Source organism: Microtus pennsylvanicus, chromosome 7 (genome assembly GCF_037038515.1).
Source record: "Microtus pennsylvanicus isolate mMicPen1 chromosome 7, mMicPen1.hap1, whole genome shotgun sequence".
NCBI lineage: Eukaryota > Metazoa > Chordata > Mammalia > Rodentia > Cricetidae > Microtus > Microtus pennsylvanicus.
In genome coordinates this window covers 121,793,893-121,812,738 of record NC_134585.1, presented here as the reverse complement: position 1 = coordinate 121,812,738, position 18,846 = coordinate 121,793,893, and the positions used below count along the sequence as shown (strand labels likewise).

Genomic DNA, 18,846 nt, shown 5'->3' with positions numbered 1-18,846 from the left:
TTGGTTGGCTCCTTATAAGGCATTTTTCATTGGTTGCTGCATTAACCAATAATCAGGAGGGAGGGAGCGAGGCGGGAGCCTATCGCGCCTGCGTTTGTTGGGACGCACCGGCCGACGCTTCTCTGCGGACCTGATTCTTTCAGGGAAAGGGCGGTTGAGTGGCCTCCATTGTTCAGGATTAAGCGGGCCATGAGGTAAGAGTGCTTGAAAGTTCCTCCCGAAACCTCGGGAGGGCGGGCTGCAGCGGAGGCGGAGGGCCAAGGGCCTGTGTCTGGGCGGCTGACGGGAAGCCTGGCCGCCGAGAATGGAGTTGGAGGAGGCTGGTGGAGGCGGGGAGCCGAGCCTGGAGGGGCTGGGGCCCGGCAGGGCGCTGGGTTAGCACCTAGCCCTCGGGACTAGAGGACCAGAGCGGGCATCCTCGGGGTGCAGCGAGAGGGCCGGGGCGCTGCGCGTTTTCCTGGTGCCTAGTGTTTGACCAGTGCCTGGCAGCTGTTAGGTTCTGCTGATAAAGAGAAGTCACTTTACTCAGTTAGGATTGGTTTGCCTCCCGGTCGGGCTGCTTACTAGGGTCTTGTGTGTCAGGGTCTGAACCTTGTATTTTCCTGATGTGAGCTTTGATAAAATCCAGAATTAGAAGTCGGGTGTGGTGTCGCACGCCGCAGTCACAGCACTGGGGAGGTAAGGCAGCACGGTCCGGAGTTCTAGGATAGCCAGGAATACATGAGACCCCTCTCAAAAACAAACTCAGAATTAGGACGTCATGGGGGTGGGACTGGGCACCGTTGGAATGGGGGAAAAGTGACTTCTGTAGCTGGCCACGGTAAGGTAAATTAGATGGAAACAGCATGGCTGGTATGATGGAGACGTTTCCAGCGAGGTCATGGAAAATGTACGTATTTTTAGGGGTGACAGAGGACGTGGTCGTGGAGGGCGCTTTGGTTCCAGAGGAGGGCCTGGAGGAGGGTAAGTGTGGCTCTTTGCGTCTTTGGCCTGGTTTGAACCAGTCATTTAGATGGGGGTTTGGAGTGGGCTGTTATACCTGATTTGGGTTTTTTGTTTTCGTTTTTATTTTTGTTTTGTTTTGATTTTTTTCGAGACAGGTTTTCTCGGTGTAGCTCTGGCTGTCCACAACTCACTCTGTAGACCAGGCTGGCCTCAAACTCACAGAGAGCCGCCTGCCTCCGTCTCCCTGAGTGCTAGGATTAGAGACAGGCCCACCACCGCCCTGCTCTACTTGATTTTGTGGAAGTCCCGTGAAGCATTTCTTTCTTGATGTCCTGCTAAGTGAATTTGATGCAGCTCAGAAACTCCCGAATCCATAAAAGACAAAGTTGGTGCACTTGCTTTCTGTTGGAGTAATTCTGGATTGTTTTTGTGTTTTAGGTTCAGGCCTTTTGTGCCCCATATCCCTTTTGATTTCTATTTGGTGAGTATTTGGCTTTTGAGGACTTTCCTGGCCATTGCTCAGATGAAGAAATGGAGCCTTGAATCTCCTTGTTAATCAAGTTGGATATTGTTCGGAGTAGATTTATGAATGGAAAACAAAACAAGCAAACAAAAAACAAACCAATTGGCTAGCCAGTCTTCAAAGTGACTGTGATCCCTTTGTAATCCCAGGACTGGAAGCCTGAGGCCCAAAGCCAGCCTGGGCTACTAATTGTGAACAAGAAAACAGTATAAACAGAGCAGGGAAGAGAATTCCTTTACTGTTTGATTATAATATAAATGAATAATTTTTAGGGTTTATTTATTTTTGAGACAAGACCTGTATATATAATTTGGCTGGCCTAGAATTTACAGAACTCTGTCTGCTTCTGCCTCCTGAGTGCTAAAAGTGTGCTACCACACTGGATCCCCCACCCCCACTGGGTCTCTCTGTGTATCCTTGACTGCCCTGGAACTCAGAGATCCACCTGCCTCCCCCATCCAGCACAGTGTTAGGATTATAGGTATGTGCCACCGCCACTATACCCTGACTTCACAGTGAATTATTTTTATTTCATGTATGTGTATGTTTACCCTCATGCATGCCTGGTCCACTTAGAGGCTAGAAGAGGTTTTCAGAGGTTGTGAGTTGCCGTGTGTGCACTAGGAACCAACCTGGGCCTTCTGCAAGAACACCTAGTGTTCTTAGTTGCTGAGCCATCTCTCCAGCCTCAGGGTTATAAAAATATTGTGGCCGGTGGTGTAGCTCAGCTGGTAGAGTGCTTGTCTAGTATGCACAGAGCCCAGGGCATTTTATGTATCACACCTGTAATCCAAGCACACAGGAGGCTATGTCAGCATCAGCTACCCAGCAAGTTCAGGCCAGCCTATGATACAGTAGGCCCTCTATCACAAAGAATTAACAGAGCAACAAGGTATTGAGAACTTGAATTAGGTTCTTCCTATTTATATTTGGACTTGAACTTGAAGGAGTTAAAAGCAAGGGTTCCAAGTTGGGTGTAACGGCTTTGAAATAACAGAGTAGATGGAAAAACAGGATCAAATACAGACTTTCCTGTGTGGGGGTGAGAGGTGGGCTTACTATAAAGATTTTTGTGTATGTGTCTATATGTATGTGCACCATACACATGCCTAGTACTGGTACTAGTGGAGGCTGAAGAAGGAGTGAGATTCCTTGGAACTGAAGTTTACAGGTGGTTGTGAGCCCTGTGTGGGTATTGTGAATTGAACCTGGGCTCTCTGTAAGAGTAACTGCTGAGCCATCTCTCCAGTCCCCTTCCCCTCTTTTCTTGTTTTGAGACAGGGTTTCTCTGTGTGTGTAGCATCCTGGAACTCTCTGTAGAGTGACATTGAATTCAGATCGTCTGCCTCTTGAGTGCTGGGACTAAAGGCGTGCACCACCACACTTGACTTCTAGCCTCTATTATTATTAAAATGATTTCTTTTTATTTTACGTGCATTAGTGTTTTGCCTGCATATGTCTATGAGGGTGTCAGATCCTCTGGAACTGGAGTTACAGACAGTTGTTAGCTGCCATGTGGTTGCTGGGAATTGAACCTGGGACCTCTGGAAGACCCAGTGCTCTTAACCCCTGAGTCATCATCTCTCTAGCCCTCCTATTTTTAATTTTTTAAATGTTTTTATAACTAAGGAGTGGTGATGCACACTCTACAGAGTGAGTTCTAGGGCAGCAAGGACTACATAGGAAAGCCCCATCTTAAAAAAACAAGTAATAAATAATAGTATGTTTATTACATTTATTATCATACGTATACCATAGCAAATGTGTGAAGATGAGAGGACGACTTGGAGGATTTGGTTCTGTGTGGGTCCCAGAAGTTGATAATTCAGGGCCTTTATTGTCAAGCCATCTCCCTGGATCTTGTTCATATATTTTTGAGACTGGGTCTCATTGTAGCCTAGGCTGGTGCTGAACTATTGATTCTCTCCTGCCTCTATCTTGGAAGTGCTGGGATTACAAGTGCATAACAATTTTATTCCTGTTACTCAACAGTATATTCTTCTGTATGTTACTTTTGGTAAATAACAGTTTAATTTCTGGTTTAGTGTGAAATGGCTTTTCCTCGCGTCAAGCCTGCACCCGATGAAACATCCTTCAGCGAAGCTTTGCTGAAGAGGAATCAGGACCTTGCCCCCAATTCTGCGGAGCAGGTATGTTCTTTCCTGAGAAAGAGTTAAGAGTTGGGCTGGAGAGATGGCTCAGAGGTTAAGAGCACTGGCTGTTCTTCCAGAGTGCCCACTTGATAGCTCACAGCTGCCTGTAGCTCCAGTTCCAGGGGATTTGACACCCTCACACAAACATGCATGCAGGCAGAACACCAATGTGTCTATGAAATAAAGTTAAAAAATAAATTGAAGAGTTAATAATCCATCTGATTAATAAGAGTATTGTCTTGCCTAGGATTGTAGGCCACTGATAGACCACTTACCGAGCACACTTGAGGGTCTGGGTTATTGGAGCCCAAATTCACCCCCCTTCTTACTGTAGGTGGAGAGTCTGGTGATGATGCAAACAGATTAGATATGTTATTTTGTGTAATTTTTGGCCTTAGGGTATTTTTGCTTTGTGACATTTTCAGGCTTCTATCCTTTCTTTGGTGACAAAAATAAACAATGTGATTGACAACTTGATTGTGGCTCCAGGGACATTTGAAGTGGTGAGTTTTAATGGATTAGCCCTAAGAAAGGGCAGCCTTGGTGGGATGGAAATTTCCTTGGCCCTTGCCTGTTAATCTTTCAGTTGTCTGCTTTCCAGATCAAAGCCCAAAGTGGAAAAGTACTGGGCATTCTGGAACTTTGTGATCTAAGGACAAGATTGTGTCCCTGGTCTATTCCTGTGTGGTTGTCTGGGGTGTGATTTGGTCACGGGGGCTTCCAGATCTGGTAGTAAGGCTGCTGAAATAGGCCTGTGGGGACTCGCCACCTTCGTTTTTCTCCATTTCCCGGAAATCCCTTTTTCAATAGCAAATTGAAGAAGTCCGACAGGTCGGATCCTATAAAAAGGGGACAATGACTACAGGACACAATGTGGCTGACTTGGTGGTCATACTGAAGATCCTGCCAACATGTAAGTGTTTTTCTCTGTTGGGGATGGGACATGGCGTTGGGCATGTTAGCTTGTCATGGGATGTCTGAGAGCCCAGGACCCCTCAGAAGGTCTGTGTCTGCTCTGAATATCTGTGTAGTGGCAACAGCAGCTGCACTTACATAAAGAGTCAGGGCTGTGTGGAGCAGCATCTAGCAGGAATCTCAACCCAACCTTTTTTTTAAAGATTTTTAGCCAGGCGGTGTTGGCACACGCCTTTAATCCCAGCACTTGGGAGACAGAGATAGGTGGATCTCTGTGAGTTCGAGGCCAGCCTGGTCTACAGGAGCTAGTTCCAGGTCAGGCTCCAAAGCTACAGAGAAACCCTGTCTTGAAAAACAAAAACAACAAAAGAAAGATTTTTATATTTTATTTCTATTAGTGTTATGCTCGTATGAATGCATGAATACCATGCACATGCATGGTGCTCACAGAGGTCAGAAGAGGGCTTTGGATCCCTTGGAAATGGAGTTATAGATGGTAGTGAACAACCAAATAGGTGTTGGAAACTGAACCCAGGTCCTCTGCAAGAGGAACAAGTACTCTTAACCCCTGAGCCAGCCCTCTAGCCCACTTTCCTAAACATCAGGTTAGTTGTAGGGCTGGTAATAATTTAAAGTCCAGACCATCTGTCTATCCATCCATCTATTTGTGAGTGGAAGGGAAATAGTAAATTTATTATTTATTTTTCTTTGTTTGAGACAGGGTCTCACTATGTAGCTTTGGCTATCCTGGAATTCACTATGTAGAGTAGGCTGGTCTACAACTCAGATTTGCTTGCCTCTGCTTCCTGAGTGCTGGGATTAAAGGTGTTTACCATCACACTGGGCTCTTTGGTTTTTTTATTTTATTTTATTTTTTAATGCAATTGGAGTGATATGGGACTAACTGTAGTGCGTGTCTAGAAGTTATGGCCAGCACTAAAGTCCACATCCATTAACTGGAATCAGTTTTGCTCCCTGTGAGACATTGGTTGTGTCTAGACACATGTTTGAGTATTTCAATCAGAGGTGCTACTGGCATGAGTAGGGAAAGGGGCCAGGTGTGCTAAGACAGACCCCGTCCTCACTGAAGAGAATAACCCAGCCCACGTCCAGAGTGCTAGTGACCTGGGGACACTGCTGTGCAAAGAAGGCGTGTAAGCCTTTAATCCCAGCACTTGGGAAGCAGAGTCTACAGAGTGAGTTCCAGGACAGCCAAGACCAGAGAAAACTCTGCCGCAAAAAAAAAAAAGAAAGAAAGAAAAAGTAAAAAGATGTATATGATGCCTGGGGATGCCTATTGCTTGAGACTTCCAGATTCTCCATCCAGACTTTCATTCCCCCGGCAAGAGTTCATTTTAGTTGAATAAGCTTCAACTTATTGTAGAAATGGAATTGCCACATTGTTTACTGATAGAAGTAGTCTACATAAAATGTGTACTGTAGCATTAATTTTGTCCTTTTTTCCCATCTAGTGGAAGCTGTTGCTGCCCTGGGGAACAAGGTTGTGGAAAGCCTGAGAGCCCAGGACCCCTCAGAAGGTCTGCGTCTGCTCTGAATATCTAAGTAGTGGCAACAGCAGCTGCGCTTACATAGTCAGGGCTGTGTGGAGCAGCGTCTAGCAGGAGTCTCAGGCAGTCACAGTTTATTTTCTTTTATTATAAAGGGTGGGTTATGAGAGAGAGATTTACTCCGTTCCTCCTCCCTCAGCCTCCCAAGTGCTAGGATCATAGATGGGTATGTACCACTGAATTCTCATTTGTTTTAAAGCTTCGTAATTTAGAAATAACCCTAAGCTTGAATTTGTATGTGAGGTGTTGAGGTTGAACACAGTGCCTCTCATACATGCTAGGTGATCAGTTGGCCACTGAGCTTCATCTCCAGACCTCGTCTCTTCCGCTTGCACTATCCTCTGCTCCCCTACTTTTGAGATGGGGTGTCATGTCAGGTTGGTCTAGCACTCCTGATGATCTTGCTGCCACCTTCCACTTACTGGTATCCAAGCTCTTACTGATGTTTGAGACCAGCCTTTGCTACATATACAGCTTGTCTCAAAAATTAAATAGCTCACTGCCAGAAAACCCACCTGTTAACCAGGTATGGCATACTTATAACCCCAACATTTGAGAAGCTAGGGCAGGGGGTTTGATAATTTAAGACCAGCCTGAGCTATATACATAGTAAAACCTTATTCCCAAAACAAAATGAAGGCTGGGTAGATAGAGCTTAGCTGTCAGGGTCCATGTCTAGCGTGTGAAGTTCTGAGACCAGTACTCAGCATTATATCCGGCAGATTTGGTGGCACACTTAACATATGCTTAGCTAGTGAGGCAGAGGAAGGAGGATCAGCAGGTCAGTCATCTTTGGCTATACAATGAGTTGGAAGGCAGCCTGAGCTAAATGAGATCTTGTCTCAGAAACAAAACGGGTTAGCAAGATGGCACAGTGGGTAAAGGTGCTTGCCACTCAGCCTGATGCCTGAGTTTGTTCCCTGGGCCTCGATGGTGGAAGGAGAGAACTTATTCCTAAAAGGTTGTCCTTTGGCCCACTCATACATGCTCTAAATAAATATAATAATAAAAGCAAAACATAACAAATATGTGTTACATATTTTGATTATTTTGTTCTTTTAGTTTTGACCATGCTGACTAATGAAACTGGCTTTGAAATCAGCTCTTCTGATGCTACAGTGAAAATTCTCATTACCACAGTCCCGCCCAATCTCCGGAAACTGGACCCGGAACTCCATTGTGAGTCTTCTGTCCCCATTTGTTACAGGAGCCAAGGCTTTGGCGCTTTCTGGAAGTTTTAGTATTGCGTTAACTGTGAAGGGTTACTTTCTCCATGATTTGTCAACCGTTTTACCAGCTTCCTAGTAAGATTTTCAAAGCCTTAAAAAGGATTGCAGAAGAAAAAAACTTGGAAGAAAATTTTTTTAAAAAAGTAAAAGCGTAGCCGGGCGGTGGTGGCGCACGCCTTTAATCCCAGCACTCGGGAGGCAGAGGCAGGCGGATCTCCGTGAGTTCGAGGCCAGCCTGGTCTACAAAGGAAGTTCCAGGAGGCTCCAAAGCTACAGAGAAACCTTGTCTTGAAAAAACAAAAAAAAAAAACCCAAACAAACAAAAAAAGTAAAAGCGTGTGTAAATACTTAGACGGGAAGTAGATTATTGGCAGATATTGCCTGCTTTCAGATTTAGCTGGGGGGCAACCATAGTGTTTGGACAAGTGGCTTGCCATACTCCTGGACAGGCACTGGGATTGACTTGCACATTTAATAGGAAAGTTTCTTAGCCTGTTATGCTTGTCTCCAGTGGACATCAAGGTGTTGCAGAGCGCCTTAGCAGCCATCCGGCATGCCCGCTGGTTTGAAGAAAATGCTTCTCAGTCCACGTGAGTCTCATTGGTTATTTGTAGGAGTGTAGTGGTTCTGGCCTGTGATCCAGCCACCATGAACAAGACGCGCCCCCCACCCCACCTCCTCTGACAGAACTGTTTCAGATGTGATGTCTGGGTTTTGATTTTTACCTAAATGAACAAGGTTGGGGAGGGTATGTTAATATTTTATTGTGTGTGTGAGTGCACATACACAGGTCACAGTTGGGTAGCTAGTCTCAGGACAACTTTAAGGAATTTTCTCATTTCAGCTTTGTCAGACTAGGAACAAATGCCTTTCTCTGTTGATCCAGCTGGTGGCCACTGTACATGTAGTTCTCTAAATAGTACAGACTATTTAGATTGACTGCTCAGTGTGGAACTACCAGGATGTTATTACCTCTAACCTATGGGTCTCTTACATTCAGAGTTAAAGTTCTCATCAGATTGCTAAAGGACTTGAGGATTCGTTTTCCTGGCTTCGAGCCTCTTACACCCTGGATCCTTGACCTACTTGTAAGTTTAAAAAAAAGGGCGGTGAGGATGTAGCTCTGTGCAGAGTGCTTGTCTCGTATGTGAGAGGTCCTGGTGCAGCTGGAGTCACTCTTCGTCTATATTTAGTTAGTTTTCAGACAAGGTTTTCTCTGTGTAGCCCTGGCTGTGGTGAAACTTACTCTGTAGACCAGGCTGGCACTGAGCTCAGGCCCGACTGCCTCTGTCTCTAGAGTACTTGGATTCAAAGGATGCGCCACCACACCCAGCTTGATTTACTCCCAAACCTACCAACATCAGAAATCCAATGAGGCCTAAAAGAAATTGTAGTCAGTCTTCGACAGACTGAGACAGGAGCATTTGGGGTTCAAGGATAGTTTTAAGGAGACCCTGTCCTAAAAAAAAAAAAACAAACACTGAAGTTTATCTAGGAAGACTGGAAGTTTACTTCTTCACTGACGTTTTTAGTGCTCGGTGAAAGCACTCTGCTCTCATTACTGTCAGCTCATCATTACAGCTAGTTTTCCTCCTGACTTGAAGTTTTAGTTTGTTTGATCCTAGATCTGCCAGTTGGTAGCACACCTAGCAGACTTACTCTCTTCCAGGGGCACTATGCTGTGATGAATAACCCTACCAGACAGCCTTTGGCCCTAAATGTGGCATACAGGTATAGCATGCTTCTTTAGGTTTGGGGTATAAGCTGTTTTGTGTGCTTTCTAAGTAAATGTCTTTGTGTTCTAGGCGTTGCTTGCAGATTCTGGCTGCAGGACTGTTCCTGCCAGGGTCAGTGGGCATCACTGACCCCTGTGAGAGTGGCAACTTCAGAGTACACACAGTCATGACCCTAGAACAGCAGGACATGGTGTGCTACACAGCTCAGACTCTGGTTCGAATTCTCTCCCATGGAGGCTTTAGGAAGATTCTTGGCCAGGAGGGGGATGCCAGCTGTGAGTTCTCCCTGTGGTGTGGTCCAGGGGTTCTGATCTATAGAGACGCTGTATCTTAAGGTGCCCTAATATTTCTGGGTATAGCTTATTTTGTTTACTGACTGTATGAAACACGCTTTTTTCCTTCTCTTCTAGATCTTGCTTCTGAAATATCTACCTGGGATGGAGTCATTGTGACACCTTCAGAAAAGGCTTATGAGAAGCCTCCTGAGAAGAAGGAGGGAGAAGAGGAAGAGGAAAACACAGAAGAGCCACCTCAAGGGGAAGAAGAAGAAAGTATGGAGACTCAGGAGTGAACTCCCCTTTACTCCTTGCTGCCCAAGGGAAGATGGGGCTAAGCCAGCTGCCATGGGCTTTATATGGTGGCATTTCTGTGGCATAGGGAGATGGAAGAAAGGAAAACAAACTAAAGGAAAGGGGGCTAGTTACTGTTTTGATAGTGGCTAAGCAGCCAGATGTCTCCCATTTGTGACTGTATATGCCATCCGTCCATCTGAATGAAGCACATTCCCAATATTTAAACCTAACCACTCCCAACCAGTATACTCTCTGTTGAAATGTTGTGTCTGGGAATTTTTTTTTTCTACGAAAAATGAGTAAACTAATTCCTAGCCGGGCTTTTGGTTTTATTTTTCAACATGTAGCAGTCATTTCTGCCTTCTATACACTTAATTCTAAATGAAGTTGAATCTTTTATTATAAACACTGAGATTGCAATTTCAGCCTATATAAATTAATGTTTGAGAGTAAACTGGAATACATTTAAGCCTTGTGATGTGGGACTCTACCATTCTGGACTATTGTAGAACTTTTGTACACCAACATTGTGATGGCTAATTTTCATGTCAGTATGGCTTAGGAGATTGGTGAGACATGCCTAGCTTTCAGCGGAGGATTAACTGAGCAAGATCACCTAGATGTGGATGAAATCATTCTACGAGCTGGGTACCTGAACAGAATAAAGGGATAAAAGACAAAGCAGGCAGAATCCCAGCATTCCCTTCTCTTGGCCAGCAGGAGATGGAGAAGCTTGGTTACCACATACTCATGTCTGACAATAGGCCCAGAAACATGGGTCACGGTGGCCATGTCCTGAACCCTTTGAGACCACAAAGCAAGAAAAATCCTTTTTTGTTAATAACCGATAACAAGCATTTAATAATGTTGACCAATACTATCAACATTCAAGCCAGGGTAGTCAAGGGGATAAATTATTTACCTTGACTTTGCCCAAGTCCTCAGCTGTAAAGAAAAGAAGTGAAATCACACGTAGAGGGGATCCCTCTAAGACTGCAAGTGACAGGACGGTCAACATTGGTTGAGTAGGTCTGGAAAGGATGGGACTCCAACTATGAAGCTTTAAGTTTTTATTTTATGTGAATGGATGTTTTGTCTGCATCTGTGTCTGTATCTTGTATGTGTGCTGTGCCCCAAAAGGCCAGAAGAGGGCATTGGATCCCCTGGAACTGTAGATGGCTATGAGCCACCCCTTGGGTGCTGGGAACTGAACATCATCTGGAAGAACAGTCAGTGCTCTTGAATCACTGAGCCATCCCTCCAGCCCTTAAAATAGATAGCTTAAAAAAAAAAAACCAACAAACCACAAAAGCTTAGGGACTCTGAACTGTCAGGTGCTATACCCTTGACCTCAGATCTTCACGTCATTTGTTGTGCTCTCCTGGGGCAGCACTGATGAAGGCAACAGTTGTGACCCTTGCTAAGAAGCAAACATTAAAATATATAGGATATATATGTAAAGAAGAGTCTGGAAGAGTCATGACCATGAGAGGAACTGTGGAAAGCAGAGGGGGAGGAGTGGAAATATTCCTGCATTAACTCTCTGGTGTGTTTGGAACTTTCTATCACATGATGCCTAACCTTAACATTCTCTGTGGGGAAATGTGTAGACGGGAGCCAGGCACCCTGGAACATGCCTGTAATCTCAGCATTCAGCCAGCCTGGGCTACACAGTGAGAAGCTTATTCTTGGAAGCACAAGCTGTAACGGAATCTCTTTAGGAAAGTCTGCAGTATGCATGTTTCTTGAGGCCACTACATGAACGAGTACACAGTTCAAACAAACCTAAGGTCGACAAAAACTTCTGGGATCTTCTCATGGCTACCACAAAAAGCAGCTGGAGAACAGTACTTGTACACTCAGGTCACAGGCCCAACTTATTTGCTTGGAGAACCAGGAGGGTAAACTCCTGAATCCAGCATTGCTCTCCTTCGAGCTGTCTCCTTGGCAACACTGTGGTTTAGCCGCCTTAGCCGTTCCTACAAGACAGGAAGACGGAATCTAATCACCACTGTAAAAAGTTTACCTGAGTTAAGAAGACACTGAGCGGTACCTTAGGCTTGGACTCTTTATCCTATTTTATTTTTGTTTTTTTCAAGACAGGGTTTCTCTGTGTGGTCCTGGCTGTCCTGGAACTCACTCTATAGACCAGGTTGGCCTCGAACTCAGATCTGCCTGCCTCTGCCTCCCAAGTGCTGGGATTAAAGGTGTGTGCCACCACCACAGGGCTGGTTCAGGCAAATCCTTTAAGTATATATAAGCTTGTAAATGACATCCACTAGATATTAAGAATATTTGTCTAGTATTTTAGAGGACCTGAGGCTGAGGTCTAGTGTGGGGGAGGGGTTAAACTGCCCTTTCCTGGTGGTTAAAATGTTTGGTGGCTTTCACTGTGTTGAAGACATAAAGTAGGATAAAGAACTGTTAAAACTTTTGGGTTTTTTTTGTTGGTTTTTTGAGACAGGGTTTCTCTGTAGTTTTAGAGCCTGTCCTGGAACTAACTCTTGTAGACCAGGGTGGTCTTGAACTCACAGAGATCTGCCTGCCTCTGCCTCCTGAGTGCTGGGATTAAAGGCGCGCGCCACCACCACCTGGCCTGTTTTGCTTTTTTGATCCAGGGTCCTGCTATGTAGCCCTGGCTGATCTAAGAGGCCTTGTGTAGTCCAGGCTATGCTCCAAGTCCCAACCATTTTTCTTACCTTAGCCCACCAAATGCTGAAATTTCAGTATGTGTCAACATGCTCTGCTAAGAAAACTTTCTTTTTTAATTAATTACCTGGGCATTCTGTAAAATATTGTTCACCAAGACAACTCGTCGCCTGGCATTAAGCAGCTTCTTAACATAGGGGTCCAGATCCAAGGCCACCTTCTGATCCTCATTGATCCGGCATAGTTCTGAGAAGAGCAAATGGGCAACCAACATCTAATGGCTCATTTTTTGTTCTTAGGGAATATAAAAGAGGAACAAGATGAAAAACACTCTTGCAGTCTTGTGTGACCACAGATACCTACCCTCCACTCCCTTTCATTCTGTCCTAAGATATACCCAGAAATTAGAGTCCGTGAGTAGTTCTAATATTGAGGAAACCAAAGCTCGTAAAAGTGAGTTCAAGGGTTCTAGGTATTCCGGGTGCTCACTCACCTGTAGCTAGGTTGTCAATTTGTTCCCGGAGCTCTACCTGGCTTTCTCTGCAAAGAGGTACAAAGGCCTACACGGTCAGTGAATGGGACGCGGGAAACTAATTCTACTTATTCCTCTAGTACTGAGACAAGCCAATCTCAAAGGCCTCACCTCCGCCTCTTTGACCCAGAAGAGTCTCAAGAACTTACCGGGTCTTTACCTCTCGCGGCCCCGCCCCTACAAAGCCAGTTCCACAGGCCCCGCCCCCAGCCCTCCCGGTCCAGCACCTGACCGCGTGCACGTGAGAGTCGAGCTGCTGCACAGCGGGTCGCAGGAACTCCAGGAGCCCCTCGGCAAAGAGGTCGCGGCCCGTGGGCCCCGCCACCGGGGTCCCTGCCCCTGATACGGCAGCGGAACCTGCCGCCGCCATCACCAACTGCCCTGACGCCCGCAGTCTGCCGCGAGGGCCGCCGGGAACGGCAGCGTGCGGCGGTGCGCCGCTAGGGGGCGCTGAGGTGCACAGTCCGCCCGGCGATGGGCTAGCTGGGAAATGGAGTCCTCAGAGAGCCCTGGGCGAGCGTGCTAGTTAGTCCCCTGGAAATTGCAGTTCTTTAGCGGACCTGAAGGGGCGGGATCCAGACTTCAGGAACCCTCAGGAACCATGTTTTTGGATTGGCTATTTTTAAATTTTACTTTATTTTTTTTTAAAGGCAGGGTCTCTTTACATAGTCCTGGGTGGCTTAGTACTATGTAGACCAGGATGGTCTCGAACTCACCGAGATTCGCCTCCCTCTGTCTCCCGAGTGCTGGGATTAAGGCTTTTTTTTTTTCTTTTTTGAAAAGTGAAACTAAGTGCTGTTGTCCATAGCCTCCCCATGGGAATCGATGAGAAAGCCAGTTGATGTTCATGTTAAAGTTTTATATTTCTCCTTTTTTATTTTTGTTGTTTTGTGTGTAGCTCTGCTGTCCTAGAACTAGTGATGTAGACCAGGCTGGCCTTGAACTCAGATTTCTGCCTGCCTCTGCGATCAAAGGCTTGTACCACCACTGCCCCAGTGAATTTTATATTTCTAAAGATTGTATTTATTTTTGTTAAGCAAATTCTTGCCATGTTGCCTAAGTTATCCCCGGGCTCACAGTCTTTTTGTCTCAGTCTCTCTAGTGCTGGAATTATAGGCCTGTGCCATCATAACAGGCTTTTAAAGATTTTTATGCTGATTTTTTTTGGGGGGGGGGGGCTGGAGAGGATCCCTGGGGTTTGAACCTAGCAGGGCATCGCGATTGCTAGACAAATGCTCTCTGCTGAGCTATATCCCCACAGTACCTTACCTCCCACCTCCACTTTTTATTTTGAGATTAAGTTTCACTAAATTGCTGAAGTGGACTTGAATTTGCAGGCCTTGAATATGCGCTCCTCCTGCTTCAGGAACAGGCTTATACCAGGTCTGGCTCAAAAGAAGTTTCCGATTTGTTTTTCAGTTTTATATAGTATGTGTTCATGTGTATGTGTGTAGATACCTGTGCCATGGCATGTGTGTGGAGGTCAGAGGACAACTTGTGGGTCCCTGGTCCTGAGGTTACTCCCCTCCCCCCCCCTCTGGGTTCTCGAGTGCAGTGAGTGCAGGTGCCTAGGGAGATCAGAAGTGTTGGAGTTACAGGCAGTTGTAAGCTGCCTGACATGGATACAAGGAGCCAAATTCCAGTTCTCTAAAAAACCGTTATGTGCTCTTAACTGCTAAGCCATCTCTCCAGCCCCCAAATTATCGCTTAAAACCTATGTGTGGGTGCATGCATGTGTGTATATATGGGTTCAGTGAGGCATAAGATTCCCTGGAGCTTTGAGGCCAGAGGTGTTGGATCCTCTAGAGCTGGAGTTACAGTTGGTTATGAGCTTCCTGCTGTGGGAACCCATCTGGGGACCTCTGCAAGTGCACTAAGTACTCTTACCCACTGAGCCATCTCTTCAACCTCTCCCTGGTGTAGGAGGTTCTTCTGTATTTGTGTTGCTTTCATTGGTTGAATAAATAGACTGCCTTGGCCTTTTGAGAGGGCAGCAATTAGGTAGGCGGAGTAGACAGAACTGGATGCTGGGAAGAAGGGGAGAGAGAGAGCTACCATGGAGCTACCAGGTCAGACATGCTGAATCTTTCCTGGTAAGCCATGACATCGTGGTGACACACAGATTAATAGAAATGAGTTAAACCAAGATGTAAGAGTTAGCCAAGAAGGGGCTAGATATAATGGGCCAGGCAGTGTTTAAATTAATACAATTTCTGTGTGGTTATTTCGGGGGTTAAGCTAGCCGGGCGGCAGGACGTGACCCGCTCCTCCTTACTACATCTCCCACCCAAGAAAATATATATATTGTTTTTCGAGACAGGGTTTCTCTGTGGCTTTGGTTCCTGTCCTGGAACTAGCTCTGTAGACCAGGCTGGTCTCGAACTCACAGAGATCCGCCTGCCTCTGCCTCCTCTGCTGGGATTAAAGGTGTGCGCCACCATCGCCGGCTCCCAAGAATATTTTTAATGGCATCAAATATGCACAAAACTGAATATGCCTTTAAAAGGAATGGATTTAAGAATGAAATCCTGGTATAGGCTAGGACATGTACACATTGTGAGAGTATCTTTCTTTCATTTGTTTGAGACAAGGTATCACTATGTATTTATGACTGGCCTGGAGCTCCCTTTGTAGACCAGGTGGGCCTTGAACTCAGAGATCCACCTGCCCCTCCCTTGTAAGTGCTGAGATTAAAGGCACACACCACATTTTGATAGTTTTTCTTAGAAAGAACTGTATCAAATGTTTACAAAATATGAAAACGGCAGAGACAGGCGAGGGGAAGGAAGGAAAAGGCAGAATTAGCCAGGGAGTTGTACAAGAAAATGCAGAGATCATGATCCTCTCCCATCCTGGTAACTAACCCCCTGTGGTCCTTTGCAAACTCACTTTTTTTGTGGGTCTTTGTGTTTTTTTTTTCCCCATGGTGTCCAGCACGGGGTATTTGTGGTTTATCAATCTTTTCACTCTGGAATCTGCATGGTGCTTGCAGACAGCAGACTGCAGGGTGCTGGCTGCTGGGACGAGCTTGAGCAAGGTGTTCAACACCCAGTACAGCAGCAGTACACACCCGGTACACTAGCATGTGCTCAGGCTGGTTGTTTCATACCACGCCCGTCTGTGCTCTATGCGCTACCATACAGTTTGTGAACCAGGCAAGGGGCTGGAGATTGAAACACACAAAGACACACAGGTCATCCTTGAAACAGGAATGCCCCCCTTACTGTGTACCAGAGCCGCTTATATAGAGATCCTTAACTGATGCCACGCCCCACCCAAACCCACCAGAAACCACTCTCCTGCCATCAGGAACTTCTGAGGGTCTCTTGTGCTCAGAGCAGCTGCAAGCATTACAAGTTGTTTACCAGAAATTCAGGATCTGGGGAGTTCACAGCTCCCAACATCTCATCCCTTTTTTCTTTTCTTCAACAATCTTTTAGGGAATTTGGGCGTCGTCGATCTATCTGGCTGCTTCCTGCTGAGCGGGAGTGCTGCATTCTTGGGGGTACTCCTTTTAATCTGTCTCTTTTAAACTTACTCTTTTCCTTCGTCTCTGGGGCTATACTCTGTCATTTTTTTTCCATTTCTTTTGTACTCTTTTTACTAACTTTTCCTTTTTGAGGCCTTTCAATTCACCCTCTGACCTCCTGTTTCGGAGGGCACCCCTCAGAGTGTCTCTGGGGATGAAAACACACATACCGATCTTTAATCCACCCTCATCATTCCCGAGGGCAACCTCTCAGTGATCCCTAGTTCCTGATCTCGGTGGGACCTCCACTGAGGTTGTCAGTGATGATCTGCTGCCATTGCTTAGGCAGAGGGCTCATAGGTACTGTCCATCACCTGTCACAATGCCAGCAGTGGTGGAGGGGCTCCATCCTGGGTGACTTTGACTTCCTAGCCTCCAACTTGGGCCTCAGTTCTTCAACGTCACATTTCATTTTCTTCCTGACTTTTAACTCAAGAATCCCCTGTATCAGAACTACCCAAGCAAGTCACCTTCAGCCTGAACAAGTGTCTTTGGACTTCTTCCAACACCAATGGTCTGCTAGGTAATCCCACTGCTCCCCAACAACCTCAATCCAGTGCCTCTCTCCCCAATCATGGCAGGGATGATTCCTCCAGACTCGGTGTATAAGTAGTGGGTCAGTTGACACACACAAACCTGTAAGCAGACTCATGCACAGTATACCCTGCTAACCTAATTGTGCTCTCGTGGTCAGCCTTCCCTTCTGCCTATATTTCTCATCAGCTGTGCTGGTGCTGATGGAGCCCAGTGCCTCCACGCTTTAGTGTATGTCCTGGAGGGTCTGGCCCTGCCTCACTTCAAGCTCCCTCTTCTGACTTCACTTACCCACTCCTTCAATAGCGGTTAGGCTGACTTGCCTAACTTGTCTTGGTTGCCTTAAGGTAGGTGCATAAGGTAGCTTTGCAGAAATACTTGTGTTGGCTCAGGTAGCAAGCAGTGCCTCTACCTAGAGGCTACCTGTACCCTGTACTTCACCTGGGTGAGACGATGTGCATTTGTGGGAGGTGCACAAGAATGATGCCTAGCTTTACCCAAGGACTTCAGCATCAGGTCTCTTGACAAGTCCAAAGATCAAGGATGTGGATATTCCGGGCTTGCTCTTCTAGGAGACCAGAACTTAAGGTTCCCAGCATTTGAGTGAAGGGGCTTAAAGAGTGAAGGGTGAGCTTTGGAAAGGATTAAACAGAGTCAGGCAGGCAGCTTGTGGTTCTAGTTGCTTACTGACAGCTATTCCTGGAGAGTAGCCATCTGCTTGGGTGAAATCTCAGCTGCTAAGGACTCCTGCTAATCACAAAGGATGAGAAAAGAAGTTGTGTTCCTGGCCTTGGCCTTCCCTCATCCATTCTCAAGCCTGTTTTTTTTTCATCCTTTTAGAGAATGTGCGAGTGAACTTAAGATTGTAGGGCATTTTGGGAGAACCCTTCCCATCAAATTTCCAGAAAGCTTTTCTATTGCATCCCTTTCCCATGGATGTTTATATTGAGCTGATAAGGTAAAAAAGCTAAACACAAGTCAAACTTAGATGAAGTGAGTCCCTTAAAAGGCATCAAAAACACCCCTCAGTTATGGCCTGGACCTGCTGGGCGTTTGTTGCCATCAGCACAATTGCCCTTGGCCTGCCTCCATCCCCTCATGTGGGATGTTCTTCTGTATATGTGATGCTTTCATTGGTTAATAAATAAAGCTGTTTTGGCCAATAGCTTAGGCATATTTCTAGCTAGCTCTTACATTTTGAATTAACCCATTTCCATTCATCGATGTATTCGCACAAGGCTGTGGCTTACTGGTAAGGATCTGGAGTCTGTCTGCTTCGACAGTTATATGGCATTTCTTTGACTCCGCCTATTTTATAATCTCTGTTCTGATTTCCTGCCTGGCTTTACTCTACTAAGCCATTGGCCTAAACAGCTTCTTTAATAACCAATGGAAATAAAACATTTATAGCATACAGAGGGGAATTCCACATCATCTATGTGTTATTTTGGCCTACTTTATATTATCCCTCTATCCTTTCATTGCCCCTGAGCAATGTGGTCAGCCTGGATCCCCAGCATGCTTGGTTGAATCATTAGCTAAGGAGTGGAGTTGGAGCCTACCCAAAGAGTGGGAACTTCCATCCCTAGCCACTCTGCCATCTATAGTAAGCAGAGGGCACCAGAACCACCCCATTGGCATATCAAGCGAAAAAATTGTGGAAACAAGACAGACATGGTGGCACAGACCTGTAATCCCAACATTCAGGAGGGTGAGGTAGGACCATGAGTTCAAGGTCAGTTTATGCTGTATTATTAAGAACTAGTTTTACCACCAGGCAGCAGTGGTGGTGCATGCCTTTAGTCCTTCATTCCCAGGATCAGAGGCAGGCAGATCTCTGGGTTCGAGCCAGCCTGGTCTAGAGTGAGTTCCAGAACAGCCAGGGCTACACAGTGAAGCCCCATCTCAAAAAACAAAAATCAAATCTCAAAATACAAAACAGGAGGTAGACCATCACACAT

The 18,846-nt window shown here is 46.0% G+C and overlaps 3 protein-coding genes across 6 annotated transcripts in view; 2 read left to right on the top strand and 1 right to left on the bottom strand.

The window, feature by feature from the left end:
- Positions 1 to 18,846, top strand: part of S100a14 (S100 calcium binding protein A14) — a 96,107-nt gene that overhangs the window by 46,411 nt on the left and 30,850 nt on the right. The gene's annotated exons all lie outside the window — the stretch shown is intronic.
- Ilf2 (interleukin enhancer binding factor 2) lies at positions 65 to 9,960 on the top strand. Of its 4 annotated transcripts, none has more exons than XM_075978289.1 (13): positions 65 to 194; positions 904 to 963; positions 1,384 to 1,426; positions 3,514 to 3,618; positions 4,047 to 4,124; positions 4,432 to 4,534; positions 6,009 to 6,074; positions 7,167 to 7,283; positions 7,845 to 7,923; positions 8,334 to 8,421; positions 9,003 to 9,064; positions 9,139 to 9,344; positions 9,480 to 9,960. In XM_075978289.1, exons 1-13 carry the CDS (start codon positions 190 to 192, stop codon positions 9,638 to 9,640), a joined length of 1,173 nt encoding a protein of 390 aa, XP_075834404.1. In that variant the 5' UTR covers positions 65 to 189; the 3' UTR covers positions 9,641 to 9,960. The 4 variants fall into 4 exon arrangements, with proteins under 4 accessions (XP_075834404.1, XP_075834407.1, XP_075834406.1 ...); XM_075978291.1 differs by lacking the exon at positions 65 to 194 and adding an exon at positions 228 to 678; XM_075978292.1 differs by lacking the exon at positions 1,384 to 1,426 and having other exon boundaries at positions 100 to 194.
- On the bottom strand, positions 10,697 to 13,239 carry Snapin (SNAP associated protein). The gene is made up of 4 exons (XM_075978294.1): positions 13,050 to 13,239; positions 12,784 to 12,830; positions 12,418 to 12,536; positions 10,697 to 11,620 (listed from the first exon to the last, which is right to left on the bottom strand). The coding sequence occupies exons 1-4, from the start codon at positions 13,190 to 13,192 to the stop codon at positions 11,519 to 11,521; spliced, it is 411 nt and encodes a 136-aa protein (XP_075834409.1). The 5' UTR covers positions 13,193 to 13,239; the 3' UTR covers positions 10,697 to 11,518.

Bases quoted from the DNA above. Each gene is read 5' to 3' on its own strand.
- Ilf2 (XM_075978289.1), top strand. The intron at 3,619-4,046 runs GTATGTTCTTTC...TGACATTTTCAG, and splicing joins CCCCCAATTCTGCGGAGCAG to GCTTCTATCCTTTCTTTGGT. The intron at 9,345-9,479 runs GTGAGTTCTCCC...CTTCTCTTCTAG, and splicing joins CCAGGAGGGGGATGCCAGCT to ATCTTGCTTCTGAAATATCT.
- Snapin (XM_075978294.1), bottom strand. From the start codon at position 13,192: ATGGCGGCGGCAGGTTCCGCTGCCGTATCAGGGGCAGGGACCCCGGTG. The intron at 12,831-13,049 runs GTGCTGGACCGG...ACCTCTTTGCAG, and splicing joins TCTCACGTGCACGCGGTCAG to AGAAAGCCAGGTAGAGCTCC. The intron at 11,621-12,417 runs GTAATTAATTAA...CCTGTCTTGTAG, and splicing joins ATATTTTACAGAATGCCCAG to GAACGGCTAAGGCGGCTAAA.